This window comes from Musca autumnalis, unplaced genomic scaffold (genome assembly GCF_047663935.1).
Source record: "Musca autumnalis isolate F117 unplaced genomic scaffold, ASM4766393v1 scaffold_3, whole genome shotgun sequence".
In the NCBI taxonomy this organism is placed as follows: Eukaryota; Metazoa; Arthropoda; class Insecta; order Diptera; family Muscidae; genus Musca; species Musca autumnalis.
Genome location: NW_027411866.1, coordinates 51,648,863 through 51,670,357, shown reverse-complemented (window position 1 = coordinate 51,670,357; position 21,495 = coordinate 51,648,863). Strand labels below are relative to the sequence as shown.

At 34.2% G+C, this 21,495-nt stretch overlaps 1 protein-coding gene across 1 annotated transcript in view; it reads left to right on the top strand.

Moving 5' to 3' along the window:
• The first annotated feature begins 1,045 nt into the window (after positions 1-1,045).
• Positions 1,046-21,495, top strand: part of LOC141398647 (uncharacterized) — a 35,970-nt gene continuing 15,520 nt past the window's right edge. The window contains exons 1-2 of the mRNA XM_073976151.1: positions 1,046-1,369; positions 1,449-1,866. Of these exons, the coding sequence (XP_073832252.1) occupies positions 1,710-1,866 (157 nt within the window). The 5' untranslated portion in view covers positions 1,046-1,369; positions 1,449-1,709. The remainder of the gene's footprint in view (positions 1,370-1,448; positions 1,867-21,495) is intronic.

The window sequence follows — 21,495 nt, the reverse complement described above, 5'->3', positions numbered from 1 at the left end:
AATTTGCAAATTTTTAACCAAAAAGAAGACAATGTGTGACCACGACACAATTTACCAACAAAAATGAAACTTTTTCTATCGTTTGGAGAGACGTGCACAACACAATGCAAACAGAGAACCCAGAGTGTGCTGTCAAACAACCAACATACCTACCGACCACCCATCCATCCAGTCAGTAAATGGCCAGTCGGCAGAAACAACGATGACGACGACGAGATGCACGTTAATTGCACCAAACCAAAAGTGCAAAAGCTTTATCAACAAGTTCCGAGAATGAGAATATGACGAATATGACGAGCAATTGCAAAAGCTTTTGGCTTAGTGTTGTTAACTACTGAATGCTGCTTTATAGCAAAAAAGAAAACAAAACAAGCATAGACCGACCCGACGGACTGATGAAAAACACAGCAGTTGCTTGCTGCATTTCTTTGCCAATGTGTTTTGGTATCATAGGCAAATGACGTCATATCTAGAAAAGAAAAAAGCTCGGCACACTTTTGACTCTTGAGAATTGAATTTGTGGGGCAATTGGAAACTTGGTTTGTTTTTTTTGTTGTTGTTTGTTTTTGTTTACTGCTGGGCCACTTGTCCTAGCAGCATTTGTCATATTTGTGCCACACAAGAGCAGCGCATTATAAGAAAGACAAAACGCCAATGCAACTGATGCGTTGTCGTTACGCAAGTTGGGGTATGGTTACAGGGCCTACTTCTCTATACGCACATATGTAAATGTATACATTCGTAGTTAGCTGGCACTGCATTTAACCTCCCCGACTAACAGCGTACCTAAATGAGTCATGGGGTGGGACATTTGAACTATACACGAACAGTTAGTTGGCTGGCTTTTGGCGTTTTTAGTGCTTAGTTAATTGGTTGACGCGTTATTGATTTCGACTCGCAGCAGTGATTTGCATGTAATTTGCAGTAAAGATGTCAGTCAGTCGACCAGCCAGCTAAGCTACTGCAACTGCATTACAGCTTTTTGGGTACGTGTATTTCGCTGTATGAGTGCTGTCTGTGTATCGGTGTTTTTGCGCGCTTTTTGTGTGCTTAGTCAGTTTGTACTCAACAGCCGTTGAGTTTGGTTGGGCTTTTTTGCTCGTGCTAATATTCTAAACTGCATAACGGGTCTGTCTAACGCGCGCACCGCCACTAATAGGGGGCAGAAAATTAGACACTCGTACAGCACACACACATACACTAAGAAGGTACGAAAGCGACAGTTGCATACACACACAAATGTATGTGTGTGTCACGTTGTGTGCGCGTTTCTGTGACAACTATTTGGGAGCATTCATTTGTTTTGTTGCAACCTAATTTCGGATTGCTTTCGCACGGAACGAAAGAAGCAAATGTTTTGGAAGGAAAAGTAGGAGGACCTGTTAACATCATATACTGCATATTGCAATTTCTTGACTTTCGTTTTTATCGAAAAAATTGTTTTGCAGTTGTGGCAGGAGGCTTGCCACTGCATTGCCGTATTTGTCATTTGGCTGAGTATCCATCCACAGAGTCGAATACAACATTACCACACCAGGAGTAGTTAGAAAACAACAACCATTACCACGTCACACGTAGGCACCATCGCTGCAAGTGCGGCACTTTGCGACGACGACGGTCAGTCGCACAATTCAAGGAACGCCGCCACCCACAGTAAAAGTGCTATTAGCACCAACCAGGCGAACCAATCCGCCACCACGACCACAACAATGAGTACACGCAAAGATGATCCCGTATTCAATGTGAAATTCGTGCAACTGGTAGAATCAAAACCTTGCCTGTGGAATTCAACATTGCCCGAGTACAGCAAAAAAGATGAAATCCAAAAAGCTTGGCAAGAGGTGGCCAATGAAACAAAAGATACGGGTAAGTGTAACCACAACAGCACCACCACCACTAAATGTGCCTTAGCTTAGCTGGCGTGCTAGCACCAGTATGCATGTGGGTAAATTGCTTAGATTGTTGCATTCATTCTTACTTGATTCTCTAGTTCTAAACGACGCAATGGCATATGGGTAAATCTGTTTGAACATTAGTCTTACGGTTGAATTTGCTCCAATGGAAGATGGTGTAACATCTACTTTTGATCTCTTTCGATTTGAAGTGTGCAAAACATTTTCTATGAAAAATGCGTACCCACATTGATGTTTTGTTGTTGAAACTAAAAGAGGGTGTGTGTGCGAGTTTGTCACGTTGTGTGTTAATTTTTCGCATCTATGTCACTTGAACGTGGGGCTATACATACACACACTTAGAAAAGCGTTTCGGACACCGCCACCACCGATACATCGTGTTGCTGTTTTGCTGTCCGTAGGTATGTAAGCTTCTTATTCGGTGCATTTTATGATTCGCACACAAAAACACAACTGGACGCACATAAGTACAACATTGTGCAAAAGTGCATACATACTATGTACATACATATGTGCATACGTACATTATATTCTCGTCGTCTTCGCGTGTGCATGACTCGCGACATTGGAGAAAAATACTTGCATGTGCTATTGAATAGTTTTTGTATAGTTGTTGTTGTTGCTATTGTTCTATTAGACTTCTGTTTCTAAATATTTATTTTCTGTGTTCGTATCTAAGAGTAAGTTATGGTTTGAACGAAAGCTTTTTCATTGTTGTTACGATTTTCGCATTTTGCGCCGTTTGCACTTTGGTTGTTTGTTGTATTCAACAAATATCAGTAGCTCTTGATGTCGATGCAAAGAGACCTTTTACGCATCATCTAACCAAAGTTGCTACATTCTATAAAAGCGTCAATAAATCTAATGAGTTCTACGAATATTAACGTGGTATGCAATGCCACCGTGCAATTGCGTGACTGCCTTGCACGCAGTAGGTCGAGGAATCGAGACTCTTTTTTTACGACCAAAATAATTGTAAAATAAGCGACACCCCTCAAAACACATAGTGGAATAATACAAGCATGTTTACTTTCAAGACATCTATTTAATCTCTATTCTGGATGGAATTCTGATATACACCAATAACTTTGTGCAACACAAAAATTAGGGATTCGGTTTTGTTGAAGTCAATGGATGCCGAAAATAGCTTTGGGTTTATATGTCACTTCATAAAGTTATTTTATATCGGTTATATGCTGTTTATATTAGAGCTTCTTGCAGGGTTAACCTTCTTTATGAGGATTTGTTTGAAATATAAGCAATGGAATTGACATTTTAAACCCAGTCGGTTTGTTAAATCCGGTTATATATAAACGGGGCATTAAAGTACAGAAAAAACGGATTTTCTTAGATTTTAAATTGTAAACACAACTTATTTGTTCATAACGGATTTATATTACGTTTTATATGCTGCGCCACACAGTGTCACGACCGTGGCCAAAAATGGTAAAAACTAAATACTTCGTTGAACAAATTTATTGATGGGGAGTGATAGAAAACACATTAATTAAGAAGAATCTGAATTTTGGTACTGATACGTGAAGTAGTTTTTGCTATATGAGGATTTAAATCCGACAATTTTAGTTAATACGTATTTTTACAGTGTTTTTTCTAAAATTAATAAATTATATTATACGTTAATATTTAAAATTTAAAAGTAACGGTCGCTGAAAAAATGGTTCCTAAGTTCTCTTTGGATGTAATAAACTTGGCTACACCTTTGTTTGCATGTAAATATTAAACATATGGTGTTTACATTTACCCAAACATGTATTACTAAGTTTATTAATTTTCTGAAGCAAATTTTAAATTAAGTGGAGTGGGAAAAAAATTGTATAAAAGTGTATATCGATATTTTTTACTGTATGAGTAGTAAAAAGTGAGTACTTCAAATATATAAAGGTCCCAGCTGCAGAGGTTTGCAGACGAATGTGTCACTTCTCTTTTGCAGCGACCACCTCACTGAGAGGATACCCCCTTTTTTAACAAATCGTTTTGCGGTGTTGGCTATAGCCCGAAAACGAATGAACCGATCATCATATATTTTTGTGGGCTTATTAAGTACCTAATAGTCTTGCTTTAAAACGAGAGAATTTTTAAAAATATACATTTTAAAAAAATATGTGAACAGCGAAAATCAAAATTCGATTTTTTACAAAAAATTGACCGTTTTTTGACCACTAATCGGTCAAAATTTTTTTTAAAGGAAATTTCTCATATATATAGACAAGAGTTTGATATATTCAATATGCTCACAAACAATATGAGGACTAAACACCAAATTTCAGTCATATCGGGTGGATATTGAGGCCACAACACTCAAAACACCGAAAATGAGGAGGCACGGTTCTATGGGGGCTATAGGAAGACGAGGACCTATACCGACATATTTCTGGTCGAAGGTTATAAGTCCCCCAACGCAGACTTAATACCAATTTTCAGCCATTTCGGTGTGATAATCAGGCTAAAACCTCCAAAATACCGAAAATCGGGAGGTACCGTCCTATGGGGGCTATATGAAGGCCTGGACCTATGCAGACAAATTTCATGGTGAAGGTATAATGCCCCCTGCGAAGACTAAATACCAAATTTCAGCAATTTCGGTGTAATAATGAGGCTAAAATCTTCAAAATACCGATAATCGGGAGGCACCGTTATATGAGAGCTATATCAAAACGTGGATCTAGGCCCACAATTCTCTGTTGGAATGTTTGATACCTCTGCCGAAGACTAACCACAAAATTTGAATACTTTCGGTTGGTCATTGTGTCTTAAACATTCAAAATACCGAAAATCGGGAGGTACGGTTCTATGGGGGCTATATCAAAACGTGGACCGACCAACCCAAATTTTTGTCCTGAAGATTGTAAGTCAATAATAGGTACGTGTACCAAAATTGATGCACTTACGACAACTCCTTCTATTTTTGGCCACAGTTAATATGAACTCGCGACATAGTGCGCCATAATATGGAGGGTATAATTAAATTTGTATATATCGCGTTGAGCCTAGAAAGAGAGAAAATCAAAAAAAAAAAAAAATCACCGGAGGGTTTTTTATATAAATCGCTGTCAAAGTTCACATTGGTACGGGTTTGTAAGGTTTTCACGATTTTGCTTGGAAACCGCAAGTTCTATGGAAATGGGGCTAGATAAAATGTTGTAGCAGTTAAAATTCTATATCTCAAAAATTATAAAACCTAGGAACAAACCATAAAGGTCAATCCGTCTTTAGCCCCATTTTCGATTTCAAGCAAAATAGTGAAAACCTAAAAATGTGACTTTTGACCGCGATGTATTTAGAATATTATTAATATATGTATTTTTCCTACCCAAATTTTTCCGACTTTAAATTTTATGCTGATCAAGAATATCACGGTGCGCCTTAACCAACTTTAAATGAAAGGAGCTTACACCTCGGAAGTTTTTGCAGAATCCACACTACAATGTTCATAGATAAGAATAATTAAAAAAACTAAAAAAAAATCGCCGGAGGGCTTTTTAAATAAATCGCGGTCAAAGTTCACATTGTTAGGGGTTTGTAAGGTTTTCACGATTTTGCTTGGAAATCGCAAGTTCCATGGAAATGGGGCTAGATAAAATGTTGTAGCAGTTTAAATTCTCTACAAGATTGCGTTCACGATATTTTCGTACGTTTTACCGTTTCTGAGATATAGTAGTTGAAATTGGGGCAATGCACTGACTGTATCACCTCCTTATAAAACAATGTCATGCACGGTGCGCCTTAACTAACTTTAAATGAAAACCGCTTACACCTGCGAAGTTTCTGTGCATTCTGAAACAGCATTGTTCACAGATGAGAAAAATTAAAAAATTTAAAAAAATCGCTGAAGGGATTTCTAACTAAATCGCGGTAAAAATCAGATTTTTAGGGTTTTTTAGGTTTTCACGATTTTGTTTGAAATCGAAAATGGGGATCGACCTTTAGGATTTATTCGTAGGTTTTATAATTTTTGAGATATAGAAGTTCAGGTCACATTTTTAGGGTTTTTATTAGGTTTGCACGATTTTGCTTGCAAACGCCAAGTCTTATCGAAATAGGACAAAAGAAAATCTTATAGCTGTGAAAATACTCTACAAGATTAGCTTTTGTAATTTTTTGCCTAGGTTGTAGCATTTTAGAGATATATAAGTTTATGTTGGAAAACTGCAGTCATGGCTTTGTTTTATAAGGAGGCGATACAGTCAGTGCCTTGTCCCAATTTCAACTACTATATCTCAGAAACTGTAAAACCTACGAAAATATCGTGAATGTCAATCTTTTAGAGAATTTTAACTGCTACAACATTTTATCTAGCCCCATTTACATAGAACTTGCGGTTTCCAAGCAAAATCGTAAAAACCTAAGAAACCCCTAACAATGTGTGTGTGGAATCTGCAAAAACTTCCGAGATGTAAGTAAAGTTGGTTAAGGCACACCGTGATATTCTTGATCAGCATAAAATTCAAAGTCAAAAATTGTGGGTATAGATGTATGTTTTAATACTGTCCCCATATAAGAAGTATTGCGGGTTCTCGGATTGGAAAGTATACCGCTCGATGTGAAGTTTTTTTTTAAGGATTAGTCTACTGCAGTGACTGTAACATGGTATTTCAGACTCTGAATGGGTAAAAACGTGTTTAAAAGAAGCCATATTCTTCAGTTAGCGCGACGGAAGAGTTAAGTACTTTCATAAGCGAATGAAAACTAATTGTTCCAGTTTAATTCAATATAATATTCGAACTTAACGCTGTTCTTAATGTTTTATTAATAGTACTTTTGTATTTCTCCACATTGGAGCCCCAGTGCGTATGAGCGTGCGTATGATTGTTATCAATTAGAAAGATTATAACAACAATGATACGCACTGGTGTTCCAATGTTAAAAAATACAAAATATTTATAAACAACTGAGCAAAGGCTATAGTCGGGACGGGGCCGACCATGTGATACCCTACACCACTACCCCTGTGCATAAGCTTTTCACTGGTAAACATTTCTTTTAGGGAATATAATCCGACTACCACCAAACATAATATGCCTCTTTCTCTCTGGGACCCCCATAAGCAACAAAAATTTCGCGACCATCCGATTAAAATTGATTGCAAAAAAATCGAAGAATTGGATGCATCACCGACTATTGCGGTATCTCTCATCTTTGACAATGTAAAGGTAATGTTTTCTTCTTTTAAGAATAAAACTTTGAATTTGTCTCCACATGAGTTTTTCCCCATTCCGACCCCTAAATATTATCCGACTATCACCAAAATCAATAGGCTTCTTCCCCTGTGGGGCCCCCATCAATCCCAAAAATTTCGTGACTATCCGATCAAAATTCCAACGTGTAGCGTGATTACAAAGAAATCGGAAAATGGGATGCATCACCGTCTATTGCGATATCTCTGTTGTTTGACCACCTACGACAACCTACTTTACATAGTTGTAAAGGTGATATTTTCTACTTGCCAGGTTTTGCTTTTGATATACCTCTTAAAGAAACAGAGATATTGGCTTCGAAGTAAAACATTGACTTTTTCTCCAAATAAGTTTTTTGCCCATACGGACCCCTGAATATTATCCGACCATCATCAAAATCAATAGGCTTCTTCCCCTCCGGAACCCTCATCTATCCCACTCCAAAAAATGTTTATTGTCTTTTTATTGGGAGGATATTCAGATATGCGGATAGTGTAGAATCATTTTGAAAGAAGACATTCAAACTTTTGATTTGATTTTTATTTACATGTATTATCTCGCATATTTTCAGAAATATACCGTAATGAACCAAAATTGTCAAAATGTTGTTAACCTTTGGATTTTGTTATTTCTAATAGAAAACTGATGCTGTACTATGCTGTGACAATTCAATTCAATAGCAAAGCCGCTTTGAATCTGCTACGCCTATTTATGATATTCTTCCAACGCTCTTGTGTGTTGACAGATCAGTAGTGCGATTCTCTAACTCATTTTTTGAGTTACCGACAAAAATCGGTAAAATTAAAACGCAAAATTATGAATGAAAAGTTCAAATAAAAGTTGACAACACTCTTGCTATCAGTAGAACTTTACAACTGCTTTTTATTCGTCGGTAACTTACAAAAAACAATCGGTAATTACCGAAATTATAAGCATTTCAATTTTTCCGACAATTGTCGGTAAAGCACTACAGATGAGATGTAACAACTAAAAACTGCTTTAAATACTCTTACCACAAATTGTACTGAGTGTAAAACCTTAAAAATATATATCAGAAGTCCCCATATAAAAAACATGGACCTTAAAAATTCTTAGACCCTGTTGCAGTTTTAGACCTCAGCATTCTACGAAATATTTAGTTGGTGTGTATACTTTACATTAAAGTTCAGGCGGTATTTCTTAATAGCTACGGTTATCTATTGATGAAACCGCCTTTTCCTGTTTTTTTCATTCAATTTTAGGTCAATAGTTACTTTAAGGAAACCCAGTAAGGAAAGGATCAAGTCGGGCGAGGCCGACTATATGATACCCTACATCACTATGAATATGTAAAATATATATGGGAGCTATATTCAAATCTCAACCCATTTCAAAATAATTTGACAACCTTATTTCTAGACCGAATTCAATCACACATCCCAAATTTCATAAAGATTGGAGAGATATAGCGAGTTTGGTGTATCAAATACCTCATGTCTGCCGAAAATATATGCATATGGGAGCTTGGATATATCGGAACCCATTTCAATATAATTTGACACATTTATTTCTAGACCAAATTCCGTCACACATTGCAATTTCCATCAAAATTTAACAGATATAACGAGTTTGGTGCATCAAATACCTCAGATTCAGACATGGAATTGGTTAAGATTTCGACATTATTTGGCACATTTAATTCTATATCAAATTTCTTCATACACTCAAAATATTATTGAAATCGGAAATACATATATAGCGTGCTTGGTACATAAAATACATGAAATCGACCGAAACTGTATATGGGATTTATATTCAAATCTGAACCGATTCTTGCCAAAAGCAATAGCGTTCTTCTTATGGCTATAAAAATGATCTTCCCCAATTTTTAGCCGAATATGACAATATATACCATCTGTTCGTTGCGAACGGATAAACGGACGCACATTTATAAATCGACACAGAAAGTGATTCTATGTATATCCGCCAAAGGAACTATGGGTCTATATCGTTTCCTTATGTATGTTACATAAAAAAGCACCAAGACATAGTACACACAGTGTGGTGTAGGGTATAAAATCTGATACTCCATTCATACCAGAGAATTTAAACTGATAAACTGGTCAGTACGATTGCACGTTCAATATACAGTATGCAAAACTCATATTCGAACACCCTTCAAAATGAGTAAAATCAAGTGCATTAATTTCTTGGATAGAGAATATTTACGAATAATTAACATAAAACAAATTTTTCTTAACTAGTTCCATCATTTAACATAGATGGCGTTAAGAGTCGAGGGAAAATTCATATTGGAACACCTCAAGGCACAGCAGTTTTCCTGCTTTTCTAGGTAAAGTGTGACTTGTTTGTACTTGAATATCCTTGCGGAGGCCTCTGGTGTTTAGAAACATAAAATTAAGTAATGTTAACGTTGGAAAATTTTTAAAAATTGAATTGTTAAAAAATATAGTAAATTTTCTAAAAAACTAAGCAATATTCTTCAAGAAATACAGTAATGACCAAATTTTTATGGATGTTGCTAAAAATAGCGAATCCTTGTAGTTCTAGGACAAAATACGTGGTTCTTAGTAGAAATAAATGTTGTCAGCCCATAAAATGTAAACCTGCCTAATTTTATGGTAAGACATTTATAATTTCTACGTGTGAAAATGAATAAGTATCCTGCAGTAAGTGGTTTAAAATGCATTATAATTTGAGAATACAATTCATTTTGCAACAATAATTAACGATAATTGCAAAAAAAATAGTTTTTGAAAGTCGAAATGTTGGCAGAGTAAAACTGAAATTTTAGGTAGGTAAATAATGGGGTAATAAAGATTTTTTATCTGAAACGTAGCTCATTTGTTATAGAAAATTAAAAAAAAAACATAGATTGCATTTCGACATTTCAATCCAGGTTTGCCCAGTGATTTTCCATAATTATTGCAGTAACGTGAATTTCGGAATCCTTCCCAAGTATTCAAAACCTACTTATACCACTTAGTGAAGGATACGTGTTCATTTTCATGCGTATACATGAGAAATGTCCTACCATAAGCTCAGACAGGCTTAAATTCTCATGAGCTGGCAGCATTTATTTTTTTAAGGACCACGTGTTTTGTCATAGAACAAATAAGATTAGCTATTTTTAGAAGTATCCATCCAACATTTTCCATTACTGTTAATTTTTTGAACAATATTGCTTAGTGTTGTAGAAAATTTAAAATAATTTTAATCAATTCAATTTTTTAAAAAAATTTCCAACGTTAACATTACTAAATTTTATGTTTCTGAACATCAGAGGCCTCCTCAAGAATATTTAAGTACAAAAAAGTCACACATTACCTAGAAAAATCCTTTAAAGAAAGCAAAAGTGTAGTACCTTAAGGTGTTCGAATATGAATTTCGCTTCGACTCTGAACGACATCTACTTTAAATGATGGAACTAGTTAAAATATATTTTTGTTTCGTGTAAATTATTCTTAAATATTCTCCTTTCAATAATTGAATGCACTTGGTTCTGCCATATCTGCAATAAATAACGATTTTAGTCATTTTTTAAGGGTGTTCGAGTATGAGTTTTCCATTCTGTATTTCTATTCTTCTCTGTGTGAATATACAGTAACGACATGTGACTTCAGAAAATTCCGGAAAGGAGTAAAAAAGTAAAATCAATCTAACTCTCTTGCATAAAAATATGAGTGTTTTTTACAGGAAATAAGAAATAAAAAGATATATATTAAAAATGTCAAACGTCAATAAAGAAGCTATAATAATAAAAATATTAAAGAATAACAGTGTTTGATATGATTTTGTTTAGATAGACTCAATTTGTAGGGTAATCCAACTATAGTCTTCCATACCTCCGCCCCACAGTGGTTCAGATTCGTGTTTCCTGGTCAAAGCTTAACTTTTGAAGAGATTGAGATACATATTTTCATATTTTTTTGTAGCACAGTGTAATTAACACATCGGTAAATCTTGTGCCAGACTATGAGAAATTTCAATAGAAAACTCTTTTCCACTCTCTTTTAAAATTGACGTCCACACACATATAGGAATCATATGAAATTTTTGATATTTTTATTGCCTTACATTGGTCTGAGAATTGCGAATTTAAACACAAAGAATAATTTCAGATCACAGAACCTTGTGTACAGAGTTTCCCCCCTTTCAACCTTTTGACTATAAACTCATTTTCACGTTATTGCAAATTTTCATAGTCTGACACAAGACTAATGCTTCTAATGTCTTCTTTAGTGGAATTCTGTAACTCATTTTTCGAGTTACCGACAAAAATCGGTAAAATTAAAACGCAAAATTATGAATGGAAAGTTCAAATAAAAGTTGTCAACACTCTTGCTATCGGTAGAACTTTACGACTGGTTTTTATTCGTCGCTAATTTACCGAAAAACATTAATGACCGAAATTATAAGTATTTTTATTTTACGGACATTTGTCGGTAACTCAAAAAATGAGTTAGAGAATCGCACTACTAAATGAGGAGCACGGTGCTCGTGAAGCCGTTATTGAGATATAGAAGTTCAAATTGGGACAATGCATTGACTGTATCGCCTCCTTATAAAACAATGTCATGACTGCAATTTCCCAACTTAAACTTATATAACTCGAAATTGGACAACCTAGGAAAAAAAATTACGAAAGCTAATCTTGTAGAGACTTTTCACAACTAAAAGATTCTCTCTATTACCATTTCGATAAGACTTACCTTTTCAAGCAAATCGTGAAAACCTAAAAAAAGCTAAAAATGAGTGAACTGAACATCTATATATCTCAAAAATGGTAAACCCTAGGAACAAATCATGACTGTCAATCCTCTAGAGAATTCTCACAGCTACAATATTTTCTTTAGCCCCATTTCGATAGGACTTGCGGTTTCCAACCTAAAAATTGCAAACCTAAAATAAACCTAAAAATGCGAATTTTGACCGCGATTTATTTAATAATCCCTCTAGCGATTTTTTCTTGTTTTTGGATTTTTCTAACCTATGAACAAAATCCGCAAAAACTTCCCAGGTGTAAGCGGTTTTCACTTAAAGTTATTTAAGTCGCACTATGTATGACATTGTATCATTAGGTAGCGATACAATCAATGCATTGTCCCAATTTGAACTTCTATATCTCAATAACGGTAAAACCTGCGAAATTATCGTAAATGCCAGTTTTGTAGAGAATTTTCATAGATACAACATTTTTGTTAGCCCCATTTCCATTACGGTTTCCGAAATCTAAAAAACCCCTAAAGATGTCAACTTGAATCGCAGATTATTTTAAAAGCGCTCCGCGATTTTTTTGTTTTTTTTTTTTTTTATTTTTCTCATCTATGAACATTGTAGTTTCAGAAACCACAGAAACTTCCCAGGTGTAAGCACCTTCCATTTAAAGTTGCTTCAAGAGCACCATGTGAGTTGTACAAAAACTATTCATGCAAACTTCGTTACCATTATGTCTACCAAAAATTTATGTTTTCTTCATGTAATCTGAAATAAGAATTTAAAACGGGAGTTTATATTATAGTTTTTTAGTTTTTTAATATTTTTTATTTGTATAGTTTATTTATTGTACGAGGGCGTTTCGGAAACTTCTTAGCCTATCAATGAAAGAGAATAGTTAGTTTTTCAAAAATATTTTTATTTTTCAATATAATCTCCTGAAACTTCAATACACTTAGTCCAACGCTTTTCTATCAATTCTATCCTTTGATTAAAATAGTTTTCCTCAAGGTCTTCAAAATAGTGGTTTACAACTGTAATTGCATCTTCATTTGAGGTAAAACGCTTGCCAGCAAGGAATTTTTTTAGATTTTGGAACAAGTAAAAGTCACTGGGAGCTAAATCAGGAGAATAAGGTGGGTGGTCAAGCAACTCGTACTTTAATTCGTTGATTTTAGCCATTGTTAAAACCATCTTGTGCGCTGGTGCGTTGTCTTGATGAAAATTATTTTTTTGTTGTAAGCCAGGAAGTTTTTCTCGAATTTGTACATTTAATTGATCCAAAAGGTTGCAATAGTACTCTGAATTTATTGTTTTACCCTTTTGCAGATAGTCAATCAATAAAATACCTTTGAAGTCCCAAAAAACCGTTGCCATAACCTTACCAGCCGATTGAATTGTTTTTGCCTTCTTTGGGGCACTTCCTCCAGCTTCAGTCCATTGTTTGGATTGTTCTTTTGTCTCTGGAGTATAGTGGTGGATCCATGTCTCATCAACAGTTATGAAACGACGCTTAAAATCCATTTTATTTCGCTTAAAACGATCCAAACAAGCTTGAGAAATGTTCATTCTTATGCGTTTTTGATCGACTGTTAACAAATGCGGCACCCATCTTGCAGAATGCTTTTTCATCTGTAGTTCTTCATGCAAAATTAAATGGACTCGATTATTTGAGATGCCCATGATATTAGCAATTTCACGAACTTTTATTCGTCGATCATTTAATACCATATCATGCACTTTGGCTACAATTTTTGTTGTTGTTGCTGTTTTTGGACGTCCACTACGTGGTTCTTCTTCAATGCTTGTACGACCACGTTTAAATTCAGCAACCCAATGTTTTACTGTTGCATATGAAGGAGCACTTTCACCTAACACATTCACCATATCATTATGAATTTCTTGTCCCGATAAACCATTTTTATGTAAATATTTAATGACAGCACGCATTTCTAATTTTTTCATTGTAAACAAATTGCGGATGCGTCTTTTTTGAACACCTGTTTCTATATGAAGGAGTTGCCAGATCAAAACAAAATTTAACAGAGATGGAAGTTTCCAAAACACTTAACTTTTTTCTGTTTATACCGCGCTTTTTGTGCTAGGCTAAGAAGTTTCCGAACTGCCCTCGTATTGACCTTTTAATTTTGACCATGAATTCTTCTGCAACTGCTACACCGAATCAAAGACATAAAGTAATAAAGACCAGACAAAATGCATTCAACAAAAAAATGTTTACGAAACTATGTATAGAAACCCTTAACATGTTGCAGTTAATTCAAAATCGCAACCATGGAGGAACATTTCATGTAATGGTATCAGAAACGAAATTTATGAATTCAAGGATCTATTCAAGAATAATTTCATGTCAATTGGATCGGTAAATTCGGTTAAATACGTAAAAATGTATACAAGATAAAAATGTTATTTCACCATATCGTAACATAACATTATGTTAAATTCAAAATCCATTCACTGAAGAATGATAGCAAAATAATGTCTTATCTTGTTGTATTTATGTCTTTGACCGAATTTGTTATTCAAATATTTGGAGTAACAAAAAATGAAATTGACCTGAAACAAGTGAGCGAAGGCTATAGTCGGGACGGGACCGACTATGTGATACCCTACACCTCTACCCCTGTGGATAATCTTTTCACTGGTAAAAATTCAATTAATTAAAAACTTCTTTCTTTTAGGGAGTTACTAAAGTTATTATAAAAGCCAGGGTGCACAGTGCGTAATATGGGAAGTTTAGTGGAACTTTAAGGGATTTTGGAAGTACATAAAATTATTTAAATTTTAATTGAATTCGTTAACTAAGTACTCCACTGCAAATAACCCATACTCAGTTTGCCGATTTACTCCGCGAAACGACTTAAAAATGCACTTAAAGTTGCACTTTCGTTTCATAATTTTTTTCTAAAACATATAATTTGGATTCATTAAAAAAATAGCCTGGCGCGGACAAATGGTAGGTCAGTATGCCATGATTTATTTTTCTTAATATTTTACAAAACTATTATAATATTTGACTCTCATAAAAAATGCAAAAACTCTTATTGTTTTCGTGCAATTTTAATCGGAAAGAAGTGCTTTTTTGAATTTTTCAAAATAATTTTTTTATTTTCCGTGGATATTTCAAAAGTGATTCCCGTACATTCACGTTTAAAGATATATATGATCTGAAAGATAGGGGTCTCCTATGTTCGCAAAGCTAAAAAACAGCTGCGGTAACGTGCGGTCTTCGGAGAAATTCAAGTTTTTTAAAATGACTTCGGAAACTTCATTTAATTGCATTTTCGAAAGTGGAAGGTAAATGCGGCGATGAACGCCGTTGTTGACTGTGTTTTGAAGAAATGGACTCACTAATGTTAACAAATGATGATTTCTGTTAAATTAAGAATCCTCTCGCAATTTTTAATAGTTTTGACCTGTAAATGTTGGTGATTTATATATATAGTGCAACATTTGTGGATGCTGTGGTACAAGTACCAATATACGTTAAAAATTGTAATGCAGTTCCAACCTGACCTTGATCTGAGAGACATTGTTAATAAAATTAATGGTACAAACCTGCTAAATAGACCAATAAACATTATAGCTACAAATGAAAACAAAAAAATATTGACATTTACTCCTTAATGATGTGTAGGGTTGTGGGGCTTCACTCAGAAGTGGACCTATGTTGACAGCTTTTATGTGAGGAGGATTTTTATTCGCTAACATCTTAAAATTTACATTTCATCAAAATCTGTTACAATTTTTGTCTTCAACATTTAAAATACCTAATATGAGGGAACCCGTCATATGGGGGCTATACCAAAAACGCGTACCTACGATGTTAATATTTCCCACAGAGTTTTTCTATCTACAAAGAACATAAAATGCCAAAATAATCCAAATACGTTGGAAAATGTGTCTGTAACATTTAAAATATGTCCCATCGACCGGTACCGTTCAATGGGTTCTATACCAAAACGCGAACCTATATTGAAAATATTTTGTACATAAGTTTTCTATCCGCTGAAAACTCAATATACCAATTTGCAGCAAAATCGATTGAAAAATGAATGTAAAACGTAAAAACGACAGCCGCCGTTACATAAACGCTACGGGAAACCGCGGGCCTATGTGGCCCAATTTGAGCCCCACAATATCCACTAATATAAGAAACATTTTTGCAAAATTTTAGGAATCTACGCTCTTTACTTTAAAAGTTATTAGTACAGTTCCACTAAAGTGCTCATATTTCGCACTGTGGGGTGGTTGGATTTTATACTAAACTAGAGGACCCGGCGAACTTCGTCTCGCAGTCTGTTAGGTATTGAACTTGATGAATTTTGTTCAGACATATAATAAAATTATTGCTATCACGCAGAGTATCCGAGACCAAGTGAAAATAATTTTTTGCTTTGAACAATTTAGGCCGATTTATAATCTTTACATTGCATCATCACGTCCATGTTCGTTTCACAATCTATGGTTTTCAGAAAGGTTCGGAAGATGGGATCCTTTTTTGTTGAGATAAAATTGTGACAACTCTATAACATAATAATTAACTGAATTTCAACGCTGTATGAGCGATTATTGATTATTGAATTTTTGTAGTCGCTATATTGGATTTTTCCATTAAACATTTTTGATGAATCGATTAGAAAGTTAGAATCAAATATATTTTATAATCGAAAGAAATGCAGGTAATGCCGCGATTCAAGGGCACAGTTTGGAAATTTTTCAGAAAAGTTAGACCGATTTGAAAAGATAAGTAAGATCGTTTTGTGGTGACCACCTTCATTATTCGTCTAAATTTCTTCCTTTGTGGTGTATAAAAATGACACTCTTCTCGTGCAAATTCCCTGTTATATGCGATCTGCCGAATTCTACATGCAATTGGTGATATAAAATCAAACATTATTAAGATTACTATCACACTGGGTTGAAAGACGATTTAGAATCTTTGATGTAGTAAGAGATATTTTCCAAGTAAATAGAAAATTGTACTTGTATTTAATTTTTGCCCAATTATGCGAAGTTATTGTTCATCAGATTTTAATTAATGTACTTAATTGAGCCATATGAACTAAATAGTTTTTATTAAAAAAATGGTATCTAGCTAAGATATGTGCATCACACATTAACCTCTAAGAGACGATCGTTTTGGTAACTGGTTAGGTTTATCGCATCAGACATATTAGATGTGGTTAGACAATTTTCTATATTCGGAAACTCATATTTATACGGACAGTCTTCCTATTTGTTCGCATGTACGATTTAAATTTGTTAAAATTAGTTGAACTGTTGTTGATGCAAATTAATATTACCGTTCGATAGAGTTCATTTATCCTCTTAAAGCAAACTCAAGCAATTGTTGCTAATATGGGTAGCTATAGGGTCCGGGATTTCATAAAAGGGGTGGGTCCCTCTTCGTTGAGATTAAATTATGAATATTTTTCGGAAACTTAATGTATCCATTTGCAATATCGAAATGAATAGACGCTGAGATTTTTATTTTATATAGAACATGTGTTTTAATTTTAATAACGCGTGAGTGAATTGGTAATATTCAAGATGGGTGGTCGCAATTTTAGATGAAGCAACTTCTATGGTCATTTCTATTTTGGACGTATGTCACCCATGTGCCGCTTAGAATTTTTAGAATTAAAGATTTTGTATAATGAAATATGAGAATATAAAGTCCAAGTTATGTGTATGATAGGGAAAGTTATGACTCTTATTTTTTATTGGCATAGGCAATTGTCATAATTAAATTGTCCACTGAAGCTGTATAATCCAATAGTTGACCCAATAAACTGGCAGAATTCAAAGAGAAGAGTGTGAGCAGTAAGTAGTCAGTTAGGCAAACGTAAATTCTCATGAGCTGGCAGCATTTATTTTTTTAAGGACCACGTGTTTTGTCATAGAACAAATAAGATTAGCTATTTTTAGAAGTATCCATCCAACATTTTCCATTACTGTTAATTTTTTGAACAATATTGCTTAGTGTTGTAGAAAATTTAAAATAATTTTAATCAATTCAATTTTTTAAAAAAATTTCCAACGTTAACATTACTAAATTTTATGTTTCTGAACATCAGAGGCCTCCTCAAGAATATTTAAGTACAAAAAAGTCACACATTACCTAGAAAAATCCTTTAAAGAAAGCAAAAGTGTAGTACCTTAAGGTGTTCGAATATGAATTTCGCTTCGACTCTGAACGACATCTACTTTAAATGATGGAACTAGTTAAAATATATTTTTGTTTCGTGTAAATTATTCTTAAATATTCTCCTTTCAATAATTGAATGCACTTGGTTCTGCCATATCTGCTATAAATAACGATTTTAGTCATTTTTTAAGGGTGTTCGAGTATGAGTTTTCCATTCTGTATTTCTATTCTTCTCTGTGTGAATATACAGTAACGACATGTGACTTCAGAAAATTCCGGAAAGGAGTAAAAAAGTAAAATCAATCTAACTCTCTTGCATAAAAATATGAGTGTTTTTTACAGGAAATAAGAAATAAAAAGATATATATTAAAAATGTCAAACGTCAATAAAGAAGCTATAATAATAAAAATATTAAAGAATAACAGTGTTTGATATGATTTTGTTTAGATAGACTCAATTTGTAGGGTAATCCAACTATAGTCTTCCATACCTCCGCCCCACAGTGGTTCAGATTCGTGTTTCCTGGTCAAAGCTTAACTTTTGAAGAGATTGAGATACATATTTTCATATTTTTTTGTAGCACAGTGTAATTAACACATCGGTAAATCTTGTGCCAGACTATGAGAAATTTCAATAGAAAACTCTTTTCCACTCTCTTTTAAAATTGACGTCCACACACATATAGGAATCATATGAAATTTTTGATATTTTTATTGCCTTACATTGGTCTGAGAATTGCGAATTTAAACACAAAGAATAATTTCAGATCACAGAACCTTGTGTACAGAGTTTCCCCCCTTTCAACCTTTTGACTATAAACTCATTTTCACGTTATTGCAAATTTTCATAGTCTGACACAAGACTAATGCTTCTAATGTCTTCTTTAGTGGAATTCTGTAACTCATTTTTCGAGTTACCGACAAAAATCGGTAAAATTAAAACGCAAAATTATGAATGGAAAGTTCAAATAAAAGTTGTCAACACTCTTGCTATCGGTAGAACTTTACGACTGGTTTTTATTCGTCGCTAATTTACCGAAAAACATTAATGACCGAAATTATAAGTATTTTTATTTTACGGACATTTGTCGGTAACTCAAAAAATGAGTTAGAGAATCGCACTACTAAATGAGGAGCACGGTGCTCGTGAAGCCGTTATTGAGATATAGAAGTTCAAATTGGGACAATGCATTGACTGTATCGCCTCCTTATAAAACAATGTCATGACTGCAATTTCCCAACTTAAACTTATATAACTCGAAATTGGACAACCTAGGAAAAAAAATTACGAAAGCTAATCTTGTAGAGACTTTTCACAACTAAAAGATTCTCTCTATTACCATTTCGATAAGACTTACCTTTTCAAGCAAATCGTGAAAACCTAAAAAAAGCTAAAAATGAGTGAACTGAACATCTATATATCTCAAAAATGGTAAACCCTAGGAACAAATCATGACTGTCAATCCTCTAGAGAATTCTCACAGCTACAATATTTTCTTTAGCCCCATTTCGATAGGACTTGCGGTTTCCAACCTAAAAATTGCAAACCTAAAATAAACCTAAAAATGCGAATTTTGACCGCGATTTATTTAATAATCCCTCTAGCGATTTTTTCTTGTTTTTGGATTTTTCTAACCTATGAACAAAATCCGCAAAAACTTCCCAGGTGTAAGCGGTTTTCACTTAAAGTTATTTAAGTCGCACTATGTATGACATTGTATCATTAGGTAGCGATACAATCAATGCATTGTCCCAATTTGAACTTCTATATCTCAATAACGGTAAAACCTGCGAAATTATCGTAAATGCCAGTTTTGTAGAGAATTTTCATAGATACAACATTTTTGTTAGCCCCATTTCCATTGCGGTTTCCGAAATCTAAAAAACCCCTAAAGATGTCAACTTGAATCGCAGATTATTTTAAAAGCGCTCCGCGATTTTTTTGTTTTTTTTTTTTATTTTTCTCATCTATGAACATTGTAGTTTCAGAAACCACAGAAACTTCCCAGGTGTAAGCACCTTCCATTTAAAGTTGCTTCAAGAGCACCATGTGAGTTGTACAAAAACTATTCATGCAAACTTCGTTACCATTATGTCTACCAAAAATTTATGTTTTCTTCATGTAATCTGAAATAAGAATTTAAAACGGGAGTTTATATTATAGTTTTTTAGTTTTTTAATATTTTTTATTTGTATAGTTTATTTATTGTACGAGGGCGTTTCGGAAACTTCTTAGCCTATCAATGAAAGAGAATAGTTAGTTTTTCAAAAATATTTTTATTTTTCAATATAATCTCCTGAAACTTCAATACACTTAGTCCAACGCTTTTCTATCAATTCTATCCTTTGATTAAAATAGTTTTCCTCAAGGTCTTCAAAATAGTGGTTTACACTGTAATTGCATCTTCATTTGAGGTAAAACGCTTGCCAGCAAGGAATTTTTTTAGATTTTGGAACAAGTAAAAGTCACTGGGAGCTAAATCAGGAGAATAAGGTGGGTGGTCAAGCAACTCGTACTTTAATTCGTTGATTTTAGCCATTGTTAAAACCATCTTGTGCGCTGGTGCGTTGTCTTGATGAAAATTATTTTTTTGTTGTAAGCCAGGAAGTTTTTCTCGAATTTGTACATTTAATTGATCCAAAAGGTTGCAATAGTACTCTGAATTTATTGTTTTACCCTTTTGCAGATAGTCAATCAATAAAATACCTTTGAAGTCCCAAAAAACCGTTGCCATAACCTTACCAGCCGATTGAATTGTTTTTGCCTTCTTTGGGGCACTTCCTCCAGCTTCAGTCCATTGTTTGGATTGTTCTTTTGTCTCTGGAGTATAGTGGTGGATCCATGTCTCATCAACAGTTATGAAACGACGCTTAAAATCCATTTTATTTCGCTTAAAACGATCCAAACAAGCTTGAGAAATGTTCATTCTTATGCGTTTTTGATCGACTGTTAACAAATGCGGCACCCATCTTGCAGAATGCTTTTTCATCTGTAGTTCTTCATGCAAAATTAAATGGACTCGATTATTTGAGATGCCCATGATATTAGCAATTTCACGAACTTTTATTCGTCGATCATTTAATACCATATCATGCACTTTGGCTACAATTTTTGTTGTTGTTGCTGTTTTTGGACGTCCACTACGTGGTTCTTCTTCAATGCTTGTACGACCACGTTTAAATTCAGCAACCCAATGTTTTACTGTTGCATATGAAGGAGCACTTTCACCTAACACATTCACCATATCATTATGAATTTCTTGTCCCGATAAACCATTTTTATGTAAATATTTAATGACAGCACGCATTTCTAATTTTTTCATTGTAAACAAATTGCGGATGCGTCTTTTTTGAACACCTGTTTCTATATGAAGGAGTTGCCAGATCAAAACAAAATTTAACAGAGATGGAAGTTTCCAAAACACTTAACTTTTTTCTGTTTATACCGCGCTTTTTGTGCTAGGCTAAGAAGTTTCCGAACTGCCCTCGTATTGACCTTTTA